Below are 19,207 nucleotides of genomic sequence, written 5' to 3'. Positions count from 1 at the left end.
TGAAGTCCCCCTTCAATTTGATGTACCAAGTAACAGAACCGTTGATAAGAAGGGGGTGAAGACTGTAGCTGGACATGTGGACATGAAAAGAAGACAAGTGGATATGAAAAGAGCCATTATACAGTTGTTCTAGCTTGTTGTGCCAACAGAACCAAGCTGCCTCCAATGCTGATTTTCAAATGCAAGACCATGCCAAAAGAAGACATTCCTCGAGGAGTGATTGTCCATGTTCATGACAAAGGTTGGATGGATCAGGATGGGATGAAGATCTGGTTTGAGAAAGTTTGGAGCAGGTGGACCCTATGCAAATCTGCACATAACAGAAAACACAAAGAAGATTTCTGCAGAGAAGAAAACAAAACTTGCCGTCATACCTGGAGGCTTGACATCCCAGCTCCAACCACCTGATGTCAGCATTAACTTTATGTAATGAAACTATTTTTTTCCAAGTTTCGGGTTATACATGGGGAAATACAGTAATTTTCTTTAATTATACATACTACTATTAATATATTGATACTATTTTGTGAGCCCCTATATTTCATACTTTAAGTCATGGTGACCTGTAGGTGTTGACTAATAATACTGCAATCATCGTCTGAAAATATAGCCTACACTTTTACATAACATAATGTTTGTATGCTGACCTAAATAAAAAGTCTTTTTTTTAGATAAAATGGCACAGATGATAAAATAGTGGCTTTTAAGCGCTAAGCAAAAATTTTAGCATTGTCATTGTTCAAATCACATTAACATCATTGGTCATTTTGTATTTATTTACTTGATGATGTTTTTTTTTTAACTAGGCAATTTTGCCATTCACCTGGTTTACTGTGAAGTTTCGGTCTAGACAAATGTCTTTCAAATTATTTCAGACAAATGTAGATCAGCTGAACTAAACCAGTCATAGCATAAATGCCACGCATGCCTATTAGTAGTACCTAGTCAATAATTAACTGATCTCTGTAATGTGAATCTCTTTGTTTTTAGTTAGCTCCGCTCCTACCACTTTAACTAGCCATACCTAAAATGTACCTTCATGATTTTATCATGGTTGGCCTTACTGTGTGGTGTTCAGGGCTCTGAAGATTCAGAACCTGGTTAAGGACTTACAAAGCAGCCTGATTTTGAAGCCTTGAATCACATCTATATCCTTGTACATAGGTTCATATACAGTAAGTCTGAGATTTAAAACTCAGATTGCAAAGCAATCACTACAAACATGAAGTCAGCTGAAGGATCTTCCTCAAGTGCCAATTTAGGTATTCTGCGAACCTTATCCCAGTATGTGGGGTTTTGCCTAGCTTTTGTGTCTGCTGGCTTTCTTATTGTGGCAACTTGGACTGACTGCTGGATGGAAAATGCAGATGACTCTCTAGAGGTAAGATTTTATTTTTAGTACAATATACAGCTAAGTATCCTTTCCCATATTATTATTCACTCAAAATTAGTCACTCTTTTCAGATCTTGGATTTATGTGAATCCAGTATAAAGCATGTTTGCATACAAGGTAGATGACACCCAGGGTTTTTTATTGAGGCAGTGCCTAAAGCAATGACAACATGCAAAACTTAATACCCCATTGCATCTGGGTTTTAATATTGTATTTTAGATTACCATACGAGTTATTTTGTTATGGGGCACTCTGTACATCACTTTGTTAAAGGTTCCTACATTGTTAAGTTGGGTTTAATTTTATTATGAAATAAAAAGCCCATGTTCACTTTACGAAGCATATACTAAGCAAATTACTTGAAGCTGTGTTCAGTTCAGTCATCCAATCATGTGTTTTTTTAATATGAATGTATGAATATGAAAAGTGAACATAGCCTAATCTAATCAACTAAGATAAGTGGTCTGTTACTATACTTAATGAACAACCTCTACCCCCTACTAAAGCAATCCCACCATCTAATAAATTGTAAAGCTATGTGTTCACCTTGCCTGCTATAGAAAAAGGTCATATTATATAGATTAACAGCTGGAACTGGTAAAGGCATGATGCCACATCCAATATCATTAGAAATACAAAACGCACAAACTAACGTTATTACAAACTTTTATAACATTTGTGGGAAATGTTTTGCATCTCATAGAGATGAGCATAGTGGACTGTTTACAGTGTTTTCATTGTAATTTGGACTAACTGGATTTATAGCGGATATGTTTTTCCACTTATCGAACAGATATAACACGAGCTTTCTCTGGGTAATGGGAACCCATAAGTGAAATGTTTAACATACACTTCAAACAACCAAAATTATAAAATATCAGCACACAAAAATTGAACTATATTATAATTAGTTATATAGCTCTGGATTCACCTTGCCTGCTATAGACAAAGGCACCTTTTAAGAGTTGTTGGACGTAAGTGCCTCATTAGCAGGGTGTTTAGTTAATGACAGCAACTATTCTCACGTATCTGAAACTGGAATTAATGCCAGGCCCTCTAAGAACAAGCCTGAGGCATTAATATGTGATATAGTGGGTTTCCTTCCCTGCCTAATGACCTCAGAGACTTTTTCACTATGTACAGGCAAATAAATGACCCATGGCCTTACAGCTCCTGCAGAGCCACAGAGAAATATAAGAAACTTACTAAGGAAGTTTGTTCTCCCTTTAGCTACTAGTATATTTTGCCAGTTAGCTATTATATTTACAGCACTAATTTCATCAAGGTGCCTGGATTTGAATGCAGTAAGCAATATAATTATTGATTCTGTGGAGTCGAGGCTACACCAGAGAAGCATTATTTAATACACCTGCTATGTATAAAATGTGATGGAGATAAGCAATACAGTCATTATGCAGCATATCTAGCAACAGGATGCATATTAAAGCACCAATATTCACTGTTTGTTGTGCAATTTACATGATGGTTGCTACTGAGCTGAAATTATTATTGGAAAAAGAAAAAATGCGTTACTCGCCAGTATATTGTTTTTAGATTTATTATGCACACACGCATTATAAAGTATTGTATCGTTGCTAATTTATGATACAAAATTAAAGATGATTCTGATTGTCATGATTTAAAGCATAACAGCATAAAGCACAATGCAGGTTAATTGGCTTCCCCCAAAAGCTGACCTTATACTGTAATAAAGCCATATGACTATGGTAGGGACATTAGATTGTGAGACCCTTTGAGGGACAGTTAGGGACATGACTATGGACTTTGTACAGCGCTGCATAATGTGTCGGCGCTGTATAAATAATGTGTAATTATAATAATAACTCTGGACTTTTGCATGTATATATTGTGGTTTTTTTTTGCTTACATTTTGTAGATGTTTTTGTACTATTAAAAGACAAAAATGCCAGTGGTTTATCTGTACAAAATAATTATTTAACCTGAAATTGTCATTTTAAATAAAGGTGAGTACCAAATGCCGTGGACTGTGGTGGGAATGTGTGACTAATGTGTTTGATGGAATAACGACCTGCGATGAGTACGACTCCATATATGCAGAGCATCCAGGTAAGTACTTGGTAATGTGTATAATACTGCTTGACGGAGGACATCATGCTGCTAGTATATTAAGATTAAAATATTACTTATCGAAATTAACCTCCACCTTGTCTATTTGGATGGGAATTAGTATTTAATGTGAGGTGTATGGTGTACATTTTACCTCCTTTACTTTGCAAATGTAGGCCCCCAGTCCTAAAACATGAAACCTCTCCCAAAGCACTGGACTATGGGCTCAAATTCAATAGATATATATTTATATTTAAAAATATAGACATCTAGTTGCTGTTGCCTAACCAAAAGCTTCCACAATTTATAAATAACAGAAGATATATACTGGGCAGAAGTTTTGCTTTACATTATGCATATTTGTTCAAGGTGAGTAATTCAGAAAGTACTAAGCTAAAGATGGCCAGGCATTTAACATTTATAAAACGTGACCACTAATGGCAGCTGACATGTTCATCTTGGAAGTTTCCTTTAAGACTGATAGGGCAAAGAAATATAAAATTTCCACATTAACAACCAACCCGGATTTAGATAATAAATCAGTATTGTTTATAGAATGTATTAAACATATTTGCTTTAAAACTCCAATAGAAAAGCTTTCATGTAAAGCAGAATTCTCCTTTAATAATTCAACGTAAAAATGAAGTAAGGGTATATGTTTTCTTTGCTATCCACAATGTCACCAGTAACATAAATTTATATTCAGCAACCATCTGTATCCTATCTTGTAAATATGCATGTAGTTCTCTAATTGTATTGATATTTTGTATCTTTAAACCTCAGTTACACCCTTATCTAAAATAAAATTTGTCCTAAGTTTGATTAATCAGCTACAACATTAATGATGTATGGTATACTGAAATTTAAGCTGTCACTTTTGTATTTGTTTTGTGTGTATGTCACATCTACAGAGATCAGGTATCAAGATTTATTAAACCAGCAACAAAAAACTACAAATCACTTACCGGACTGAACGAGAAGGTCTCAGCAAATTACATCCCCTCAAATTGTAGTACTTCAAATTAGTTTGATGCAGTGGATCAGACAGAATATAGGTTCTATATTACAAAGACACTCTATCATAATCAGGGGTGACTTTAAATTTTATTTGTATCGAACATCTCATTTTACTGAATGCCAGACCTGCTGATTGGCAGATCAATGGATTAAGCCAGCCTTTGAGCAATACAGTGAATATATGATGTTCTGAGCCGCAGCCAAAATTGTCCCTTATGATTTGAAAAAAGGTGCGGTGGTAAGCAATGTGTATCAGGTTTGCTGCCAGGTTACTAACTAATTCTACACTTCAAGGGGGACATACCTATTCTGATTCTGAGGTATGAACATTCCATTTTGCATAAATGTTAAGTGGATGTTAGATGTGGTCAATTTCAATTCTGCTTCCTATTTAATTGAAAATACTGCAATTAAATTAAACATTGCCCTTATGACAGTGATTTGCATACTAAATGAGGCTTTTCATGGAGAGTTTTACAGTGGTCCTCACAATTATGAGAAATGCTGTATTTGACATAATATATTTTGTACAAGTTACCAATGGTCATTAGTATTATTAGGATTGTCTACTCTTATATTTCCTATAATAGTGCAGCTCTCCTTGTTATAGCAGTAGGCTGTAGTTATGGCTGTAGGCCATCCTATCTATTATTTTAGCTTCATGCCTGGATAACCTGTCACTTACCAGTCCTCAAACTAAAGAGACACAGAAATGCAAAATGTGCCAGAAATTTACTTTATAGAACTTTACAGAACATTTGAGCCCCAAATCTCAAAGTAGCATATACAATCTTTACAATGCAATGGCTCTGGTGAGTTGTTTGGAGGATTCCTAAAAGCTTTTAAGGAAAGTTGACATCCTAACTAAATCTTTATGCAGGTATGCAGCTAGATAGCCAGGAAAGGAAAACCAGTCAATGTGCAGGCCACATGCCTTTCAACATTGCTTTAGCCTTCCTTCTCTCTTGCAAAGAACCCTTTTGGCAATATTGAAGGAGCACAACTCTTTCCCACATACTGCCCCTCTAAAAGGATGTTGGGTTTATTAGTGTAATCTGGAAAGTGTAATCTTAATAGAAGGATGACTAGCACCCAACCCATTCCCATGGAATTAAATGTGAAAAGACATATACACACCATACAAGAAACTAAATCAAAAACACAACACACACTCAATGACTCTTGTAAATTGATATAAATCCATTTCAGTCACATGTACCAGACGCTCACAGAGGTTTACTTCACAGTACCGCTGCTAAATCTAGTGTATATCATTTCATCAAGCAATGTATATCCATGTTGGTTAAAATAGTTAGCTATGCAAATCCATATTATGTCATGTGCCTGGAAGATGTAATCATTTCCAGGTGTGAGACCTTCTATTGTATGGGATGTTGTAGTCACATACTTATTATAGGTTGGATCTCCCAGGATCTGTATGAAATAAGAGCTGGCATTTCCCTATGGTTCCTTCTAGCTCCACCAGAGGTGGTGGTGATATTCTCTGTTATCAGGCTCTTCAAATTTACTGGTATCATGATCACATACCATGTTCGCAGGCTGAACTCCTGTTGATAATGAAAGACTCACCTGGCTGTGGTCAATAACCCCACCCAGGATTGCGGCATTATGGTTGGTAAACATACTGTAGGTGGATGGTGGGTCATCATGATTGACAAGGTTGTACATCTCTGAACATTATAATTGATATGAGTTTAAATTAATGGATTAATTAATTGATTCAGAATTTACTTCTGGGAACAAAATTTCCAATGTGCGGGCAGGGACATAACTAGAAATCAGTGGGCCCCCCCAGCAAAACATAAGATTGTGAAAGGCTTAGGGCACTCTACAGAAAGGAATTATATAGTCTACCATGCTGAATAGTTGGAGTGGTCAAATTGCAAGATAGCAGGAAAGGCTTAGGAGGCATGTTTAAATAAAACCCAAGTTTGCACTTCTGCGGGCCAAAAGTGTGTACATCGGGCAGGGGTCTGGTCTGAGTAACGCACTGTATACAGGATGAATATAAAACACATATTGCAATATGTTACATGAAACTGGCTGGCCATTTAACCCTTGTACCAGCAAGGAGATGGCTGTGCTGAGGGTTCAGGGTAGTGGAATCACAAGACGGGCCCCTTAAATTTTGTCCTCTTCATGCCTGGATGGAAGAAGTCATGGCTTGGGAGCAACACGTAGGTTTGCTACAAATAAATAGGGGCTACCCCTCTCTACACACACAATACCTGTAGTAATAATTATGTAGCATGGTACATGGTGTGCATGTTTTAATTCAGTTTAAATCTTTTTGAATATTGATTCCTTTTGGGAATAGGCAGACACATAAAAAGGGTCTTTAAAATTCCACCATAAGCCACCCTAACAAGCCCTGGCATCCTTTTTGTTGGACATAATATAGGCGAGTCCCTTGTCCTTTGAAATTGGGTGGCTATCTGGTTGTTCCCTTAACAACATTAAAAGGAGCTTACAAATTCCACCATAAGCCCCCAACCAAACCCCTATCTCCTCTTGTTTGTGGACTATTTATGGTGAAGAGCCACTTGACACCCTCTTTTCAAGGAACCCTCCTATAATGTGAAAGGCATAGTGGCATAAAGGCATAGTGAAATGGCCTAGTTTGATACACACACTGACTGCCCTCCCTTCTCTGACCAATGATCTGGTATTACAGGACCACACCTTATTTTTTCCCTTTAATTTAAAATACCAAGAAACTGCAACACATAGTTTTAAGGCACCTCCAGTATATCACTAATCTGTGAATTTACAATGTTGCCTTAATTCAGTATGCTATTTTCCAATACAATTTGTAAATCCATTCCAATACATTTTGTTCCAGCTCCTGCTGCTAAAGCTTTGTTTTCCCACTAAAAGTTTTACTCGAATTTATGGAAAACCTACATGTTTTTTTTTTACTTGAGATACATACCACAGTTTACACACATCTTTAGAGAAACTGGTAGCAACAGTACATTCAGTGGCTTTGCAATAATTTAAACAGGGTGACATAAACAAGCACTTTAGACAACCTCTAGATATCAATGGCATTTAAATAAATTATTGCAATTATCATATATCTCATTCTTTGGCTTTTAGGTCCTAATATTGAACCAGTGAGATGTCTCCTTGCCATAATTCCTCACTGTGTTGCGGATTACTTTGAATAGTAGTTTTGAGTGTCCTGTCTACATGTACAGACCTATGAACTCAAGTGCAGATATCCCACCAACAGGGTCTTCAGGAATGATAAAAAAAGCGCTGTTAAATTTTTAGAATCTATCAAAATCCGAAATAGTAGTTTTGTTTGAATTGACCATTTAGGTGATATAAACCAAACTGGCATGATATCATGTCATTTATTTTTGATAAACCATGACTTATATATACTAACTCTTTGTATAGAGACTGCTATTGTACTAAATGATGGGTGCTCTATATCATTTGATGATGCCATTTTGATCAGCTATTCACAGGATTCCACTCCATTTCAGAGTAATTTTCCCAACACAACACTTGTTCTCTTTCTGGTAAAAAGTTGAATACCTTGGGTGTACCTCTTTGACCCTATTTCCTTTTACTATCACTATAAAGTCAGACTAAAAGCTTTATTTTACCCACTGACACCCATATGTAACAATTCAAAGCCATTGAATCTCCAGAAGTTCAAGCCATAATTCCTTTCCCCCCTCCTCTTGGTCAGCCTTTTGGCCCACTTCCAGCCTATTCCTCTAAACATCCCTCTGTGAGCGCTCTTCAAATTTACTGTAATTTTCTAAAGTGCAATACATCAGTGGAGAAAAGTGGACTGTAGAGGTTGCAGATTGTGTTGTTTAACCCGTGAGAATCTGCAGATAGATTTATCCAGGGACGGGGTGGACCTTCTTGTTTCCTAGAGTTGGTGTCTTCTGGAGTTCTATGTCCTGTGCCTGTGCACTTTCTGTGTGAATATACACAGGTTCACATGTAGTGAATAGATAAGTATAATCAAAGCTATGAAATGTTAGAATTGGGCAAATAAATATACTGTACATGTACTGATCAGTCTCATTTAGAAGGGTTGCTTCAGCCAAATTGCCAAACATCTGTTTTTTTCTGCTACAACACAGAGTTAAGTCAATGCATCTGAGTGGAATCAGTCCAGAGAGGATGCCATGAATAACCTCCCTGCACGGGAACTGTTTAGCCATAAAATGCTTTTATTGGGAAAAGCGTGTCAAGCTGAGGTTAAAACAAAACCTTTCATGTCATAAAGGTGTTAATCGGATTCAGATGGCCAGTATACAATGTAAATATTGTACTGTTGTTTTTAGAGCTAATTTAAAGCTGTACTGATTTATAAGTAGCATAATTCCAGGATATGATGATGATGCCATTTTCTATTTTTCTACTGAACAAACTGATATCATTTGGCATATTGTATTTCTTTCATCTGTGTTTTCCAGTGAAATTGGTGGCAACACGTGGCTTTATGATAACAGCAGATATTCTGGCAGGATTTGGATTTATATTTCTCCTCCTGGGACTTGATTGTGTAAAATTCCTAACAGATGAATCACAAATAAAGTTGAAAATTTGTTATATAGCTGGAGTTACACTCATTCTTGGAGGTAAGATATAAAATAATATGGTATATCATTGACTTATTAGAAATGTCCAGACAATTTTTTTTATTATTAGTATATTAGTTTATTTTTTGTGTTGTATAGGGCAGGGATAAAACTCCTATCAGGTTATTTTCTGATGATGGCACACTAAGGAGGTTTCCCTCTATTCCCTGTCCTAAGGACCCAACTGGGAACTTGAGGAAATCTCTTCACAGTGAACAAAATTTCCATCCCAGGTTGTCCCTCATCTGTTGCTGATGATGACCCAAAATGTTGGATTTTTCTCACTTTTTTTGTCTTCGTGGCAATGGTCATCAAAGGAAATAAAAGGGGTGAATTGAAAGCAATTAAAAAATCCCACAGTACAATGCGTGGAGGCTACACTCACATCCAGTGTTTGGGGGGATAAAGTATATGCAAAAAATACTTTTACAAAGATACTTTTCAATTCACCTGTAATAGGGTAATATTCTTAAAGTACTTGGAAACATGGGAGCTGTGTCCCATATACAGGTAAATTATTTTTAAAGTTACAGGTTCTGGGGTTTTCAAAATTATTCTGAACTCACTAATAAGCCATTGACCTTCAACCAATGTAGCATGAAAACTGTAAACAACATTTCTGCATGCTTGTTAAAAAAACTTACCAGGTGGTGAAACCATGGGTAGGATGACTATAGTCAGAAGAACATGTTTTCACAGGGAATTATTTTCCATTTTTTATTTTATTTTTTACTATGAACAGTGACTGCGAAATAAACTTCAGCTTTAAAAATGTGTTTATAGAAAAGTGCATTTTGTTATTTTCTTACTTTTGACATGTTCCTACCCGTCCATCTAACATTCCTAGCAACTGTATGACTGCTGTGTAACAATTATGTTACAATACTATGTACAGGGGCTTAGAATTTACTGGAAAAGTTGGGTTTAAAAGCTTTTTTTGACTATGAGTTTACTTTGATTTACAAAAAGAACTAAATGCTCCTTTACCTGACTACCAGTTCCAGAACTTTTTGTGAATATAACATGTTCATGGGCTTTGCAGTCAACTTTATTTGGCTTATTTTTAGTAACAAAAAAAAAAACATTTTAAAAACGCAAAGTCAACTTTGCAGAAATCACTTGCCTATCTCTACTGCTGCGCAGTAAATGTAGCTGTACAGTTTAACAAGCAGCCATTCTACGTCTATTGTGTAAAAAGATGACACTAAAGCCATTCAAAACTGACAAGACCAGTAGAAATCCTTTTCTAAGAGGTCTCATACTTTAAAGTGAATCTTTTATTCATTCCATTAAAAAGCAGGAAGCAGTAGAACAGCCTTTTTGAAATAGCTGACCAGTTTTATATGGAACATTTCACTTCTTTATGTAGAAGTGTGGCATTTCTTGCAAAGTTGATTACATATTCTGAAATGTCTGATGGATAATTTTAAATAGCTCCAATTAAAAAGATTTTGATGTTTCAAATAACTATTGTAGTGCTGTGTCTTTTTTCTTAATATACATAGATTCTTTTTTCAAATATTTGCAGATTACAATGTGTTTATTGAATTTTAGAATAGATAGATAGATAGATAGATAGATAGATAGATAGATAGATAGATAGATATAGATAGATAGATAGATAGATAGATAGATAGATAGATAGATAGATAGATAGATATAGATAGATAGATAGATAGCTAGATAGATAGATAGATAGACACATGAACAGATAGAACAATGGAAAGTTGAAGTGCCAGAAAAAGAGAACAAGACCACTGATGTCTCGGGAAAGCAGAAGTTGCATGGAGTAACATCTGGTAGAAGCCAATTCTGAAGAGGTAATCTCCAAAAATTGGCATTGGCATTGTGGGGGAACAAAGTAGGTTGATAAAAAAAGGGGGGAAAGTAATATAAACCAGAGAACTAAACCTCTTTTGTTTCAAACAAATTTAGGTAGCTAGATAAGTGATCTACAGACCTCACATTTTGTGGAAGGTATGAAGAGTATTATTAAAATGCAGCTTATTTTTGAGCATTATCTTTTTTTTGGATAAAATCCAAGAAGTAGATCTCAAGGCTTTAGCTAGGGAGACGTGGGCTGGCAGAAAAATGTATCTAATTATTTGTACATAATGTTTGAGCAAAGGTACCTCAGTCCTGGTAAATAAAGCTACCGTCTGAAATGTGTCTGACTTGAGTGATTGTGAAAATTAAATGGTACACCTCTGACCAAAATCATTTACTAAAAATATTTGATACCTGACAAAGGATTCTCAGAGGATTAGGAGTTAGACAGCAACACAAAAGTTGATCCTATTCATATACGCCTACCTCTCTTTGAAACCTAAAGTCATCCCAACAAGACATTTATTGTTCTGACCTATCCAATTCTGTGTGTAAATAGATAAATAAATATATATATATATCAGTCATGGCCAAAAATATTGGCATCCTTGCTTATGTCAGAAAATGCACCACTTCTCCCAGAAAAATATTGCAATTACAAATTCTTTGGTAATGTCATGTTTATTTCTTTTGTTGGGACTGGAAGAACACATAAGCTGAAAAGAAATCTGAGACATTCCACACAAAATGTAAAACTTGGCCTGGGCAAAATTATTGGCAATATTTAGCAGCACACCATTTGGAAGAAATAACTGGTGTCAATCTCTTTCTGTAACAATCATTAAGTCTTTTACATCTCTCTACTGAAAATGTGCTCCACTCTTTCTTTGCCAGCTGACAATACCAAAGCATTTGTAAATGCAACTTTTTTCTCGGAAAAGTGGTGCATTTTCTGACATAAATGCAAGGATGCAATATCTTGGACATGAGTATATATATCTTTTAAAAAAATGAAATATAAAGAATATAAATATATATAATATATAAAGAAAAGCATTTTATGGTAGTTTCTAATTTATTTTCTTAGGACAGGAGCACAGAGATTTTATTATCGACCTAACCACTTTATTAAATTTTATATTTATGGTCAGCCACATCAAGCATGAAGCTTTTAGGCTTTTTCATCCTGCGTTGGCATTAAGTTATTTTCCTAATATGTCACAATCCAAATTTTCAAGTATGTAAATTTTAACTTTTTACATAGGCAACTTTGTACTCGCTTTCCTTGAACACTCTACTGCTCTCCGAAAAATTACTGCCTTAAAAAATATCCAGACCTTATATGAATGAGTGGAGGGGGACTGGAATCTGTCTCTTGAAGTATCTGGACAAATTTGCCTAATAAAAGTAATGTCAGTGCATGGGAAAGGGGGAATGGTGTACATAGTCTGGTTCAAGTTTCAGGAATTCAAATCTTGAACTTGATTTCCTAAGAAGTCATCAAACATATAAGGCAGGAAAAACTTAGAGTATTGTTAGCCCTGCCTGTTTTACTTTAATAATGCAAATGTGAACTACCGATCTGCTTTTTATTAGCATAATGCAGAAAATATAGACAATAATCTATATAATGTAAGCACAGATAATAAAGTCTGTCCTTGAACTGTTTCCTTCAAATTATAGGGGATGTGCAGATCCGGTTGTATTAGCATGTAACAACCTGCAGCTCTTTACAGAATTGTTTACACATTTATGATGTCTCAGGATAGTTGTTTAACGTTTTTCTGCATTTAATATCACCTTAATTACACAGTATCACCTAAAGGGAGTGCTTTTCGGTTGCTCCATATACTTTACAAGTGCTCCACACTCTTAACACCTGCTGCACATGTTTATGTAGCCTAATACAACTCATGTATTTTTCATGATAAACATGCCCGTTTTCTTACATCACTATAAATATGCAAACATTTTACTGCAGGGTTATAGTTTATTAAGAGAGCCTAACTGAATAGTTTATTCTGAACATTTTTTTTCTTTTGGTTGAAGAGTAAATGTAGAAAGATTTTCATACCTGTCTCTGGAGATTTACAGTGAAAAAGATCATATTTTATTTGAAGCTTTATATATCAGTCTCTTTTTTATAACCTCTTCAAACAAGTATATTTGAGGAAGTTATGGAAAGCCTTTCATATTTTGCATATGTGGATGCTATTCTTTAAAACAGCATAGGTTGTTCTACAGGGATTCTCTTACACAGTTATGAACGCTGATAGAAAAATTTCACTTTGTTTTTTGGTTTCTGATGAGTTTCCTTGAAACATGCAACATATTTATTTGACATTCAAAGGGAACTTTAAAATTAAGAGATCAATGGTTCCACTTAGCGTAATACTGGGATTTAAAGTCAGCTCTAGTGAATAAAACTCATTAGAAGCCATTCCAATAATTGACCAAACTTTGTGACCCTTTCACATCCAGGCATGTAGCTGTACAAGAAAAGGTACAAACCTTTTCTTCAAAGTGGTCCCCCTGGTCCCTTAGGAAATTGGCACTTCTGAAAGTGTTAGTTGTTGGCATGTTTATGAGAATGGAAACGATGGAAGGCTAAAGATAGGCAGATTAACCTTCAGCTTTAAACAAAAGTGTAATATATTGGCTCTCCTATCCACTAATAAAATTGAAACACTTACTTGTAAAAATGGTCATAATTCTTTGTTGTACAGGGCTAAAAGTGCATACATGTTGAAACAATGTTTTGGTGTGGCAATAATTACATCAGAAAACTTAAATCTAAGCAATAAAGCCTGGCCAATATTGATCTACCTAACCCCTGAAAATACGAGCAATATGTATCTTAATCCATGCACTTCCAGTGGTCTGCCTCATAGGGGGCCCCTGTCTGCCAGTGCCGAATCTAGTGATGGGTAATATCGTGCGTTCTTTTAGTTTCCTTATAAACAAATTAGACAAAGTTATCAACTTTTGATTTTAGGTTGACAAACAGGGATCTACTGAAAGCTAAAGCTAAAATTCTGACCAACACAATGATATGAAAAGTGTATCTTGCTCGCCACCCCATTAATCTCATCAGTAGCTATGAATATATATTGAAAGGTTATCAGTATATTAGTGTGTGTTTTTCGTTTATAATAAATAGAAATGATCTTTGTTCTTCCTCCATTAGGTATCCCTGGGATCATTGGTTCAGTGTGGTACGCAATTGATGTTTATGTAGAACGCTCAAGTTTAGTCATTCACAATGTTTTCCTTGGAATCCAGTACAAGTTTGGTTGGTCGTGCTGGCTTGGAATGGTTGGATCTCTGGGATGTTTTTTATGTGGCGCTCTGCTCATATCCTGCCATTATCTCTTTCAAGGTGAACAAAAAAAGTTAAACTCTCATACATTCTTTAGTGTTCTGAATGGAAGGCATTACTTTGTTTTAATGGCATTGTATTAAGATAAGTGCTTTTATAATTTAATTGTATCTGCCTATTTTGTTAGTATATAAAGGACCTGTCCTTTTTACATAAAATAGTTATCAATTAATTTAATGTAAGTGATATCATTTTCAAAAATACTTTGTCACAAATGTTTTCAGTGTTAACAAGGTTTAACCTCTTGGGCGGTTCATTTCTGTCCAGATTTATATGTCTAAAAGCGGTACATTGTCGTTCATGAAAATTTATTTTACAATATAATATATAAGTATGAGTATAATAAAGCTTGAAACACAAAATCATGTCAAAATATTAAATTAAATACATTTGAATATAATAAATGTAATATTAAACTTTGACATGATTTTGTGTTTCAAACTTTATACTCATACTATTATACTGTAAAATACATTTTCATGAAAGACAATATACCGCTTTTAAATATATAAATCCAGTGTATTGCATTCAATACAGTTATTTTGTATTGAATGCAATAGAAAAGAAATTAAAATTTGCGCCGCAACTGCCGCACGCACTGACGTTACCGGGAACTCCTGGGAAACGTCACCGGGAACTCCCGGGGAACGTCAGCGCACTCGCCGGGGGACAGATCGAAGGAAGATGACGTGGCCAGAGGATGTTATCAGATGGGCAGGACACTGGAGGACGCCAGTGGGATCAGGTAAGTCTTTATTATTATTTTTTTCAGCTACCCCAGGTGTGGCTCGGGGTTACTGCTTTCAGCTGCTTTTTTTTACCCCGAGCCACACTCAGGGTTACTGCCCAGTAGGTTAAAGTTAAACTCCAGCTGTAGCCTTAGTTATGTAAATTCTACTGGCTCCTCTCCTGTACTGATTTTGCGTACTCTGATATTATCTGAACAATTCAACATAAAGCCTGTCTCACTTTCTGGTTGGAGGACATAGCATCATCCAACCTTTTCTTGAGCAGTCTGATTGTCCCTGCCATTTTCATTTATATAGGTCTCAGGTGATATTCTAGACCGTGTTTTTTGACCCGTTAATGTTTAAAATTTGGAATTTTGGGGGGTTTATTTTTTATTTACCTTTTCTGATGCCAAATGAATACATCTTGAAGCCTGAGTAATCTTCAGTTAAAGTCCAAAAGGAACCCAGTACTTACAGGAATGTTGGTATCTGGATACTTTCTGGTTCCTCCTTCCCAAATTATTACTGCCTTATGTATTGTGTGGTCACCAGCAAGATCCATTGAGGGTGCAGTGAATCCAGGAGGTTAACATGATGAGTGTCATATGGATTTTAACAGAAAATGTCTCAGGATCATAGAAGGGGAAGCAGCAGGAAAAGTATTTACACAGTTCTATTACATGTATATTTCAAAAGTGTCATCAGGAATCTCAAGACATACATTAATGACACCATTCATTACTTACTAAATTAATATGTTTCCTACATCATACAGCTACACTATTTAAGTACATTTTCACGTGTAAGTTAGAAGAAACATTGTTTTACATACAAGCTTCTGCTGAATTCTATCTTTATATACAAGTCATGTGGAGTTCATACTTTTCTAATATTACCTACTTGTACTGCCAGTTGTCTTGATAAATGCTGGACTGAACTTGATGTACAGCTTCTGATAACTTGTGCCCATGCATTATTCACACCATTTCTCTGTAACTGTTCAGGAAAGTGTTTCTTGTCAATATCTGACTTGTTTACTAAGATTATTTTTCAAAAATCCATATAACATTACCAAGATAAATATCTTGCAGCATGATCGTTGTATCTGACAAGCAGGAAGAAGTGGCAAAGGTTGATATGGTTGCAATGATTTTAAATTTTGTCAGGTTTTAGAATCTCTCATGTTTTAGCACTGCCTAAACATTCTACTCATTTGTAATAAGTAATTATGTCGCTGCCTTAAAAAAAAACATGAAGGCGTCTAATTACAATAACGGTACAAAATAATGTCCAATTTAAATAATAGCTCTATAATATATTCTGTCACAAGTCAGCCAGTTTTATTTGTTGTGACATTTGGGACACCAAGATAGCAAGATAATTACAAATGTTGCTATTTTTGCTTTGGCAATGCTGTTTTAAAGCAATCTTGACTGCACATACATACCAGAAAATTTCAGAAATAATTGGAACTTTATGGTTATGGGGAGCATTAAGTTCCTTCTCTTTCTCCCATGCGACCATGATGCTTAGGCACCCAGTGCTTTCACATGGGAGTCATCATCTCTATGTGAGTGGCAAGCCATGACTTTAGGTTTATTGTGTATGTTTAAACAAATCCTTTTTATTGGTTTTGGATAGAGTGGTGAAGTGTAAAAGTCTCTGTTGGATAGCAGTAAAACTCAACAGGAATCTTAATTCCTCCCTTGTCTAATCTAAAATTTAAAAAGAAATCTCTGACTTGACTTTAAACTTATCCCCTCTTGCCCTGCATGGATAAAGCACGTTCACTTATTGAGTATGAACAAACTCTAATTTTTTCATTTCAGAAAGAAGATACAACAGAAACCAATCATATTATTCCAGAAAGAGTTATTTTCATGCAAGAAGTTCAGTGGGCAAGCCATACTCTCCTCCACAGACAGAGACTGCTAAGATGTATGCCATGGGTACACGGGTATAAATGACAACTCGGTTCACTAGCCATGTATTTCACCCCTAGGAGCAACATGCTGCTCAGTCAGGTCAGGGTACAGCAGGAAGGTACCAGTCTACAGCATCCAGAAAGCAGCCAGAACACAAGAGAAGATTACAGTCTGCTCCTGACTTATACAACTTTGATTTATTTTATATTATAATTGCACTATGTTTTTTAAAAAATTACTTGAAAAGTAGAATGCAGTTATTTAAAATTGTGCTTTAATAATAAATACATCCATATGAACTCCCCTTCAATGGCAGGACATGGGCATAAGGCTAGGTATACACGTGCAATAAATATTGTTTTAAAAGGAACGACCAACGAATATTCCTGAATATTTTGAAAGATCGTATTGTGCACAATTCTGTACATGCTGTAACGATACGATCGTTCAAATATAATCCACCAATAATGTACACACTAGATACGATTGTTTGAACGATCATTTGTGAACGATTGTTCGAACGATGCAGGAAATGGCATGAACAGGAGAAAGTGTATCACAGAACAATCTATGAACACTCAACGACCGTACACACAATAGATTACGAACGATTGTCACCCAATCACCCGTTGTCGCTGTGCACTTTTTTTGTTAACAATTATCGAACGATGTCGTGGATCATCCGTTTTCAACAACAATTATTGCACGTGTGTACGCAGCCTAAGTAGTCATTATTCTCTTTTTTTGGTGCTGGTGCAGGCGCAGTACTGTGGATGGGTCATATAGACATAGTCATTAGGAAACTGAATGTGTCCTTTAAATATTTTGAAGAGTATATTTTTGACAGAAGATGATAATGATAAGTGGACAAAATTACTCTATTCTGAAAATGTAATCTGTTGTGTCTTTAATCATGTTATACAAATCTGTCTGATAGAATATTATTAAAGCCTGTCAGTATTAAAATTCTGATTTGTTTTTTTTCCTTTGATTCTTTGGCAACCACAGTATTAAGTTATGTTTTATAACCAATACCAAAGCATGAAAATGTTCATATAAATTTATATAGTATAAATGTACATATAATATAAATAATTTGCTGTTCATTGGCTGCTGTGGTTTAAAGAAATAAGGAGGTGGTGTTTCAGCAGCACAAAAGCCCAGGATGATTTTAAAGCATTGAGGCATCTGTGTATAGACCACTGAAACCCACCTACCAAAAGTGAGAACTGTGGGAAACACTTTGGATACTTACATATGCTTAAATAAATCATATTCATTTCCAAGATTAAAAATATACATCTCTTCTTATCTTTTATTAGCAAAAAAAAACTCATTCTGCACTTATATGAAGTTGATTTATATTATGAATAGCTTGAATTCCACAACATTGGTGTGTTAAGTCCTACTTACATACAAACCCTCTGTCCAATGGTTCTAAAGCACTTTTGTTTTTAAGGGCAAGCTTTACAGAGGTGCCGCACCTTCATACTCTATAAAGCTTAAATTCTTATTTTGTATTGTGGGTATCTTATTCTTTGCCCACTCAGGTTTCCTATTGCCCACATGACTGGTTCATGAGGCCACTTGTCTTTACTTCTTGAGCAGTCATAACTCTGGACAATACAGGGCCAGAAATGAAAAGTGCAAACATCCAAAGGAGGAATAAGGTAAGTATTTTGGTAATTTCAATTCCCTATAGATCAATTGAGCATTTAATGCTTTCAGTGGAGGAAGGAGATAAAATGGTGGGCAGGTTCACTTTCATGGTAAATAGTATTAATACTTAAAATTAGACCAAGCCTGGTCTTTGTGAGACTAATTGTACATTGTGGCAATGATCACTTAGTTTTGCTAAAGAGTTTTCAATAATAGGTGCTACAGAAGCTATCAAATCGATTTTTAATTGTCCATAACACAATGGTCTAGTTCATTCCATGCATACATCAATTTATTCTCCTTTTATAAGCTTTAGGCTACAGCCTTTTCAATGTAGTTTAATATGGATAGAAGATTAATCACATTGCAAAAGACTAACACTAAATAACAAAGAAGATTGTTTTAGCTGAGAAAAGAGGTGATGAAATCACATATTGGATTTTGTGCCAAGTTAGCCCACATTTGCATCCTCTCATTGATTTGTTACAGATGGATACATATTTTGTGAGAGATTAGAGATGAATCATAGATAAATTTAAATATTTGCAAGGTGTGAA

General features: G+C 35.4%; 1 protein-coding gene across 1 annotated transcript; it reads left to right on the top strand.

Moving 5' to 3' along the window:
- Positions 1-1,034: 1,034 nt before the first annotated feature.
- CLDN16 (claudin 16) lies at positions 1,035-17,957 on the top strand. Its single transcript, XM_072408237.1, has 5 exons — positions 1,035-1,381; positions 3,379-3,481; positions 8,965-9,129; positions 14,144-14,335; positions 16,896-17,957. The coding sequence occupies exons 1-5, from the start codon at positions 1,223-1,225 to the stop codon at positions 17,027-17,029; spliced, it is 753 nt and encodes a 250-aa protein (XP_072264338.1). The 5' UTR covers positions 1,035-1,222; the 3' UTR covers positions 17,030-17,957.
- The last annotated feature ends 1,250 nt before the right edge of the window (positions 17,958-19,207 follow it).

Source organism: Pyxicephalus adspersus, chromosome 4 (assembly GCF_032062135.1).
Source record: "Pyxicephalus adspersus chromosome 4, UCB_Pads_2.0, whole genome shotgun sequence".
Classification (NCBI taxonomy): domain Eukaryota; kingdom Metazoa; phylum Chordata; class Amphibia; order Anura; family Pyxicephalidae; genus Pyxicephalus; species Pyxicephalus adspersus.
The sequence above is the reverse complement of the archived record's forward strand: the minus strand, read 5'-3'. Positions and strand labels throughout refer to the sequence as shown.

Coding starts and splice junctions, on each gene's coding strand:
- CLDN16 (XM_072408237.1), top strand. CDS start 1,223: ATGAAGTCAGCTGAAGGATCTTCCTCAAGTGCCAATTTAGGTATTCTG. Junction 3,482..8,964: donor CATATATGCAGAGCATCCAG/GTAAGTACTTGG, acceptor TGTGTTTTCCAG/TGAAATTGGTGGCAACACGT. Junction 14,336..16,895: donor CTGCCATTATCTCTTTCAAG/GTGAACAAAAAA, acceptor TTTTCATTTCAG/AAAGAAGATACAACAGAAAC.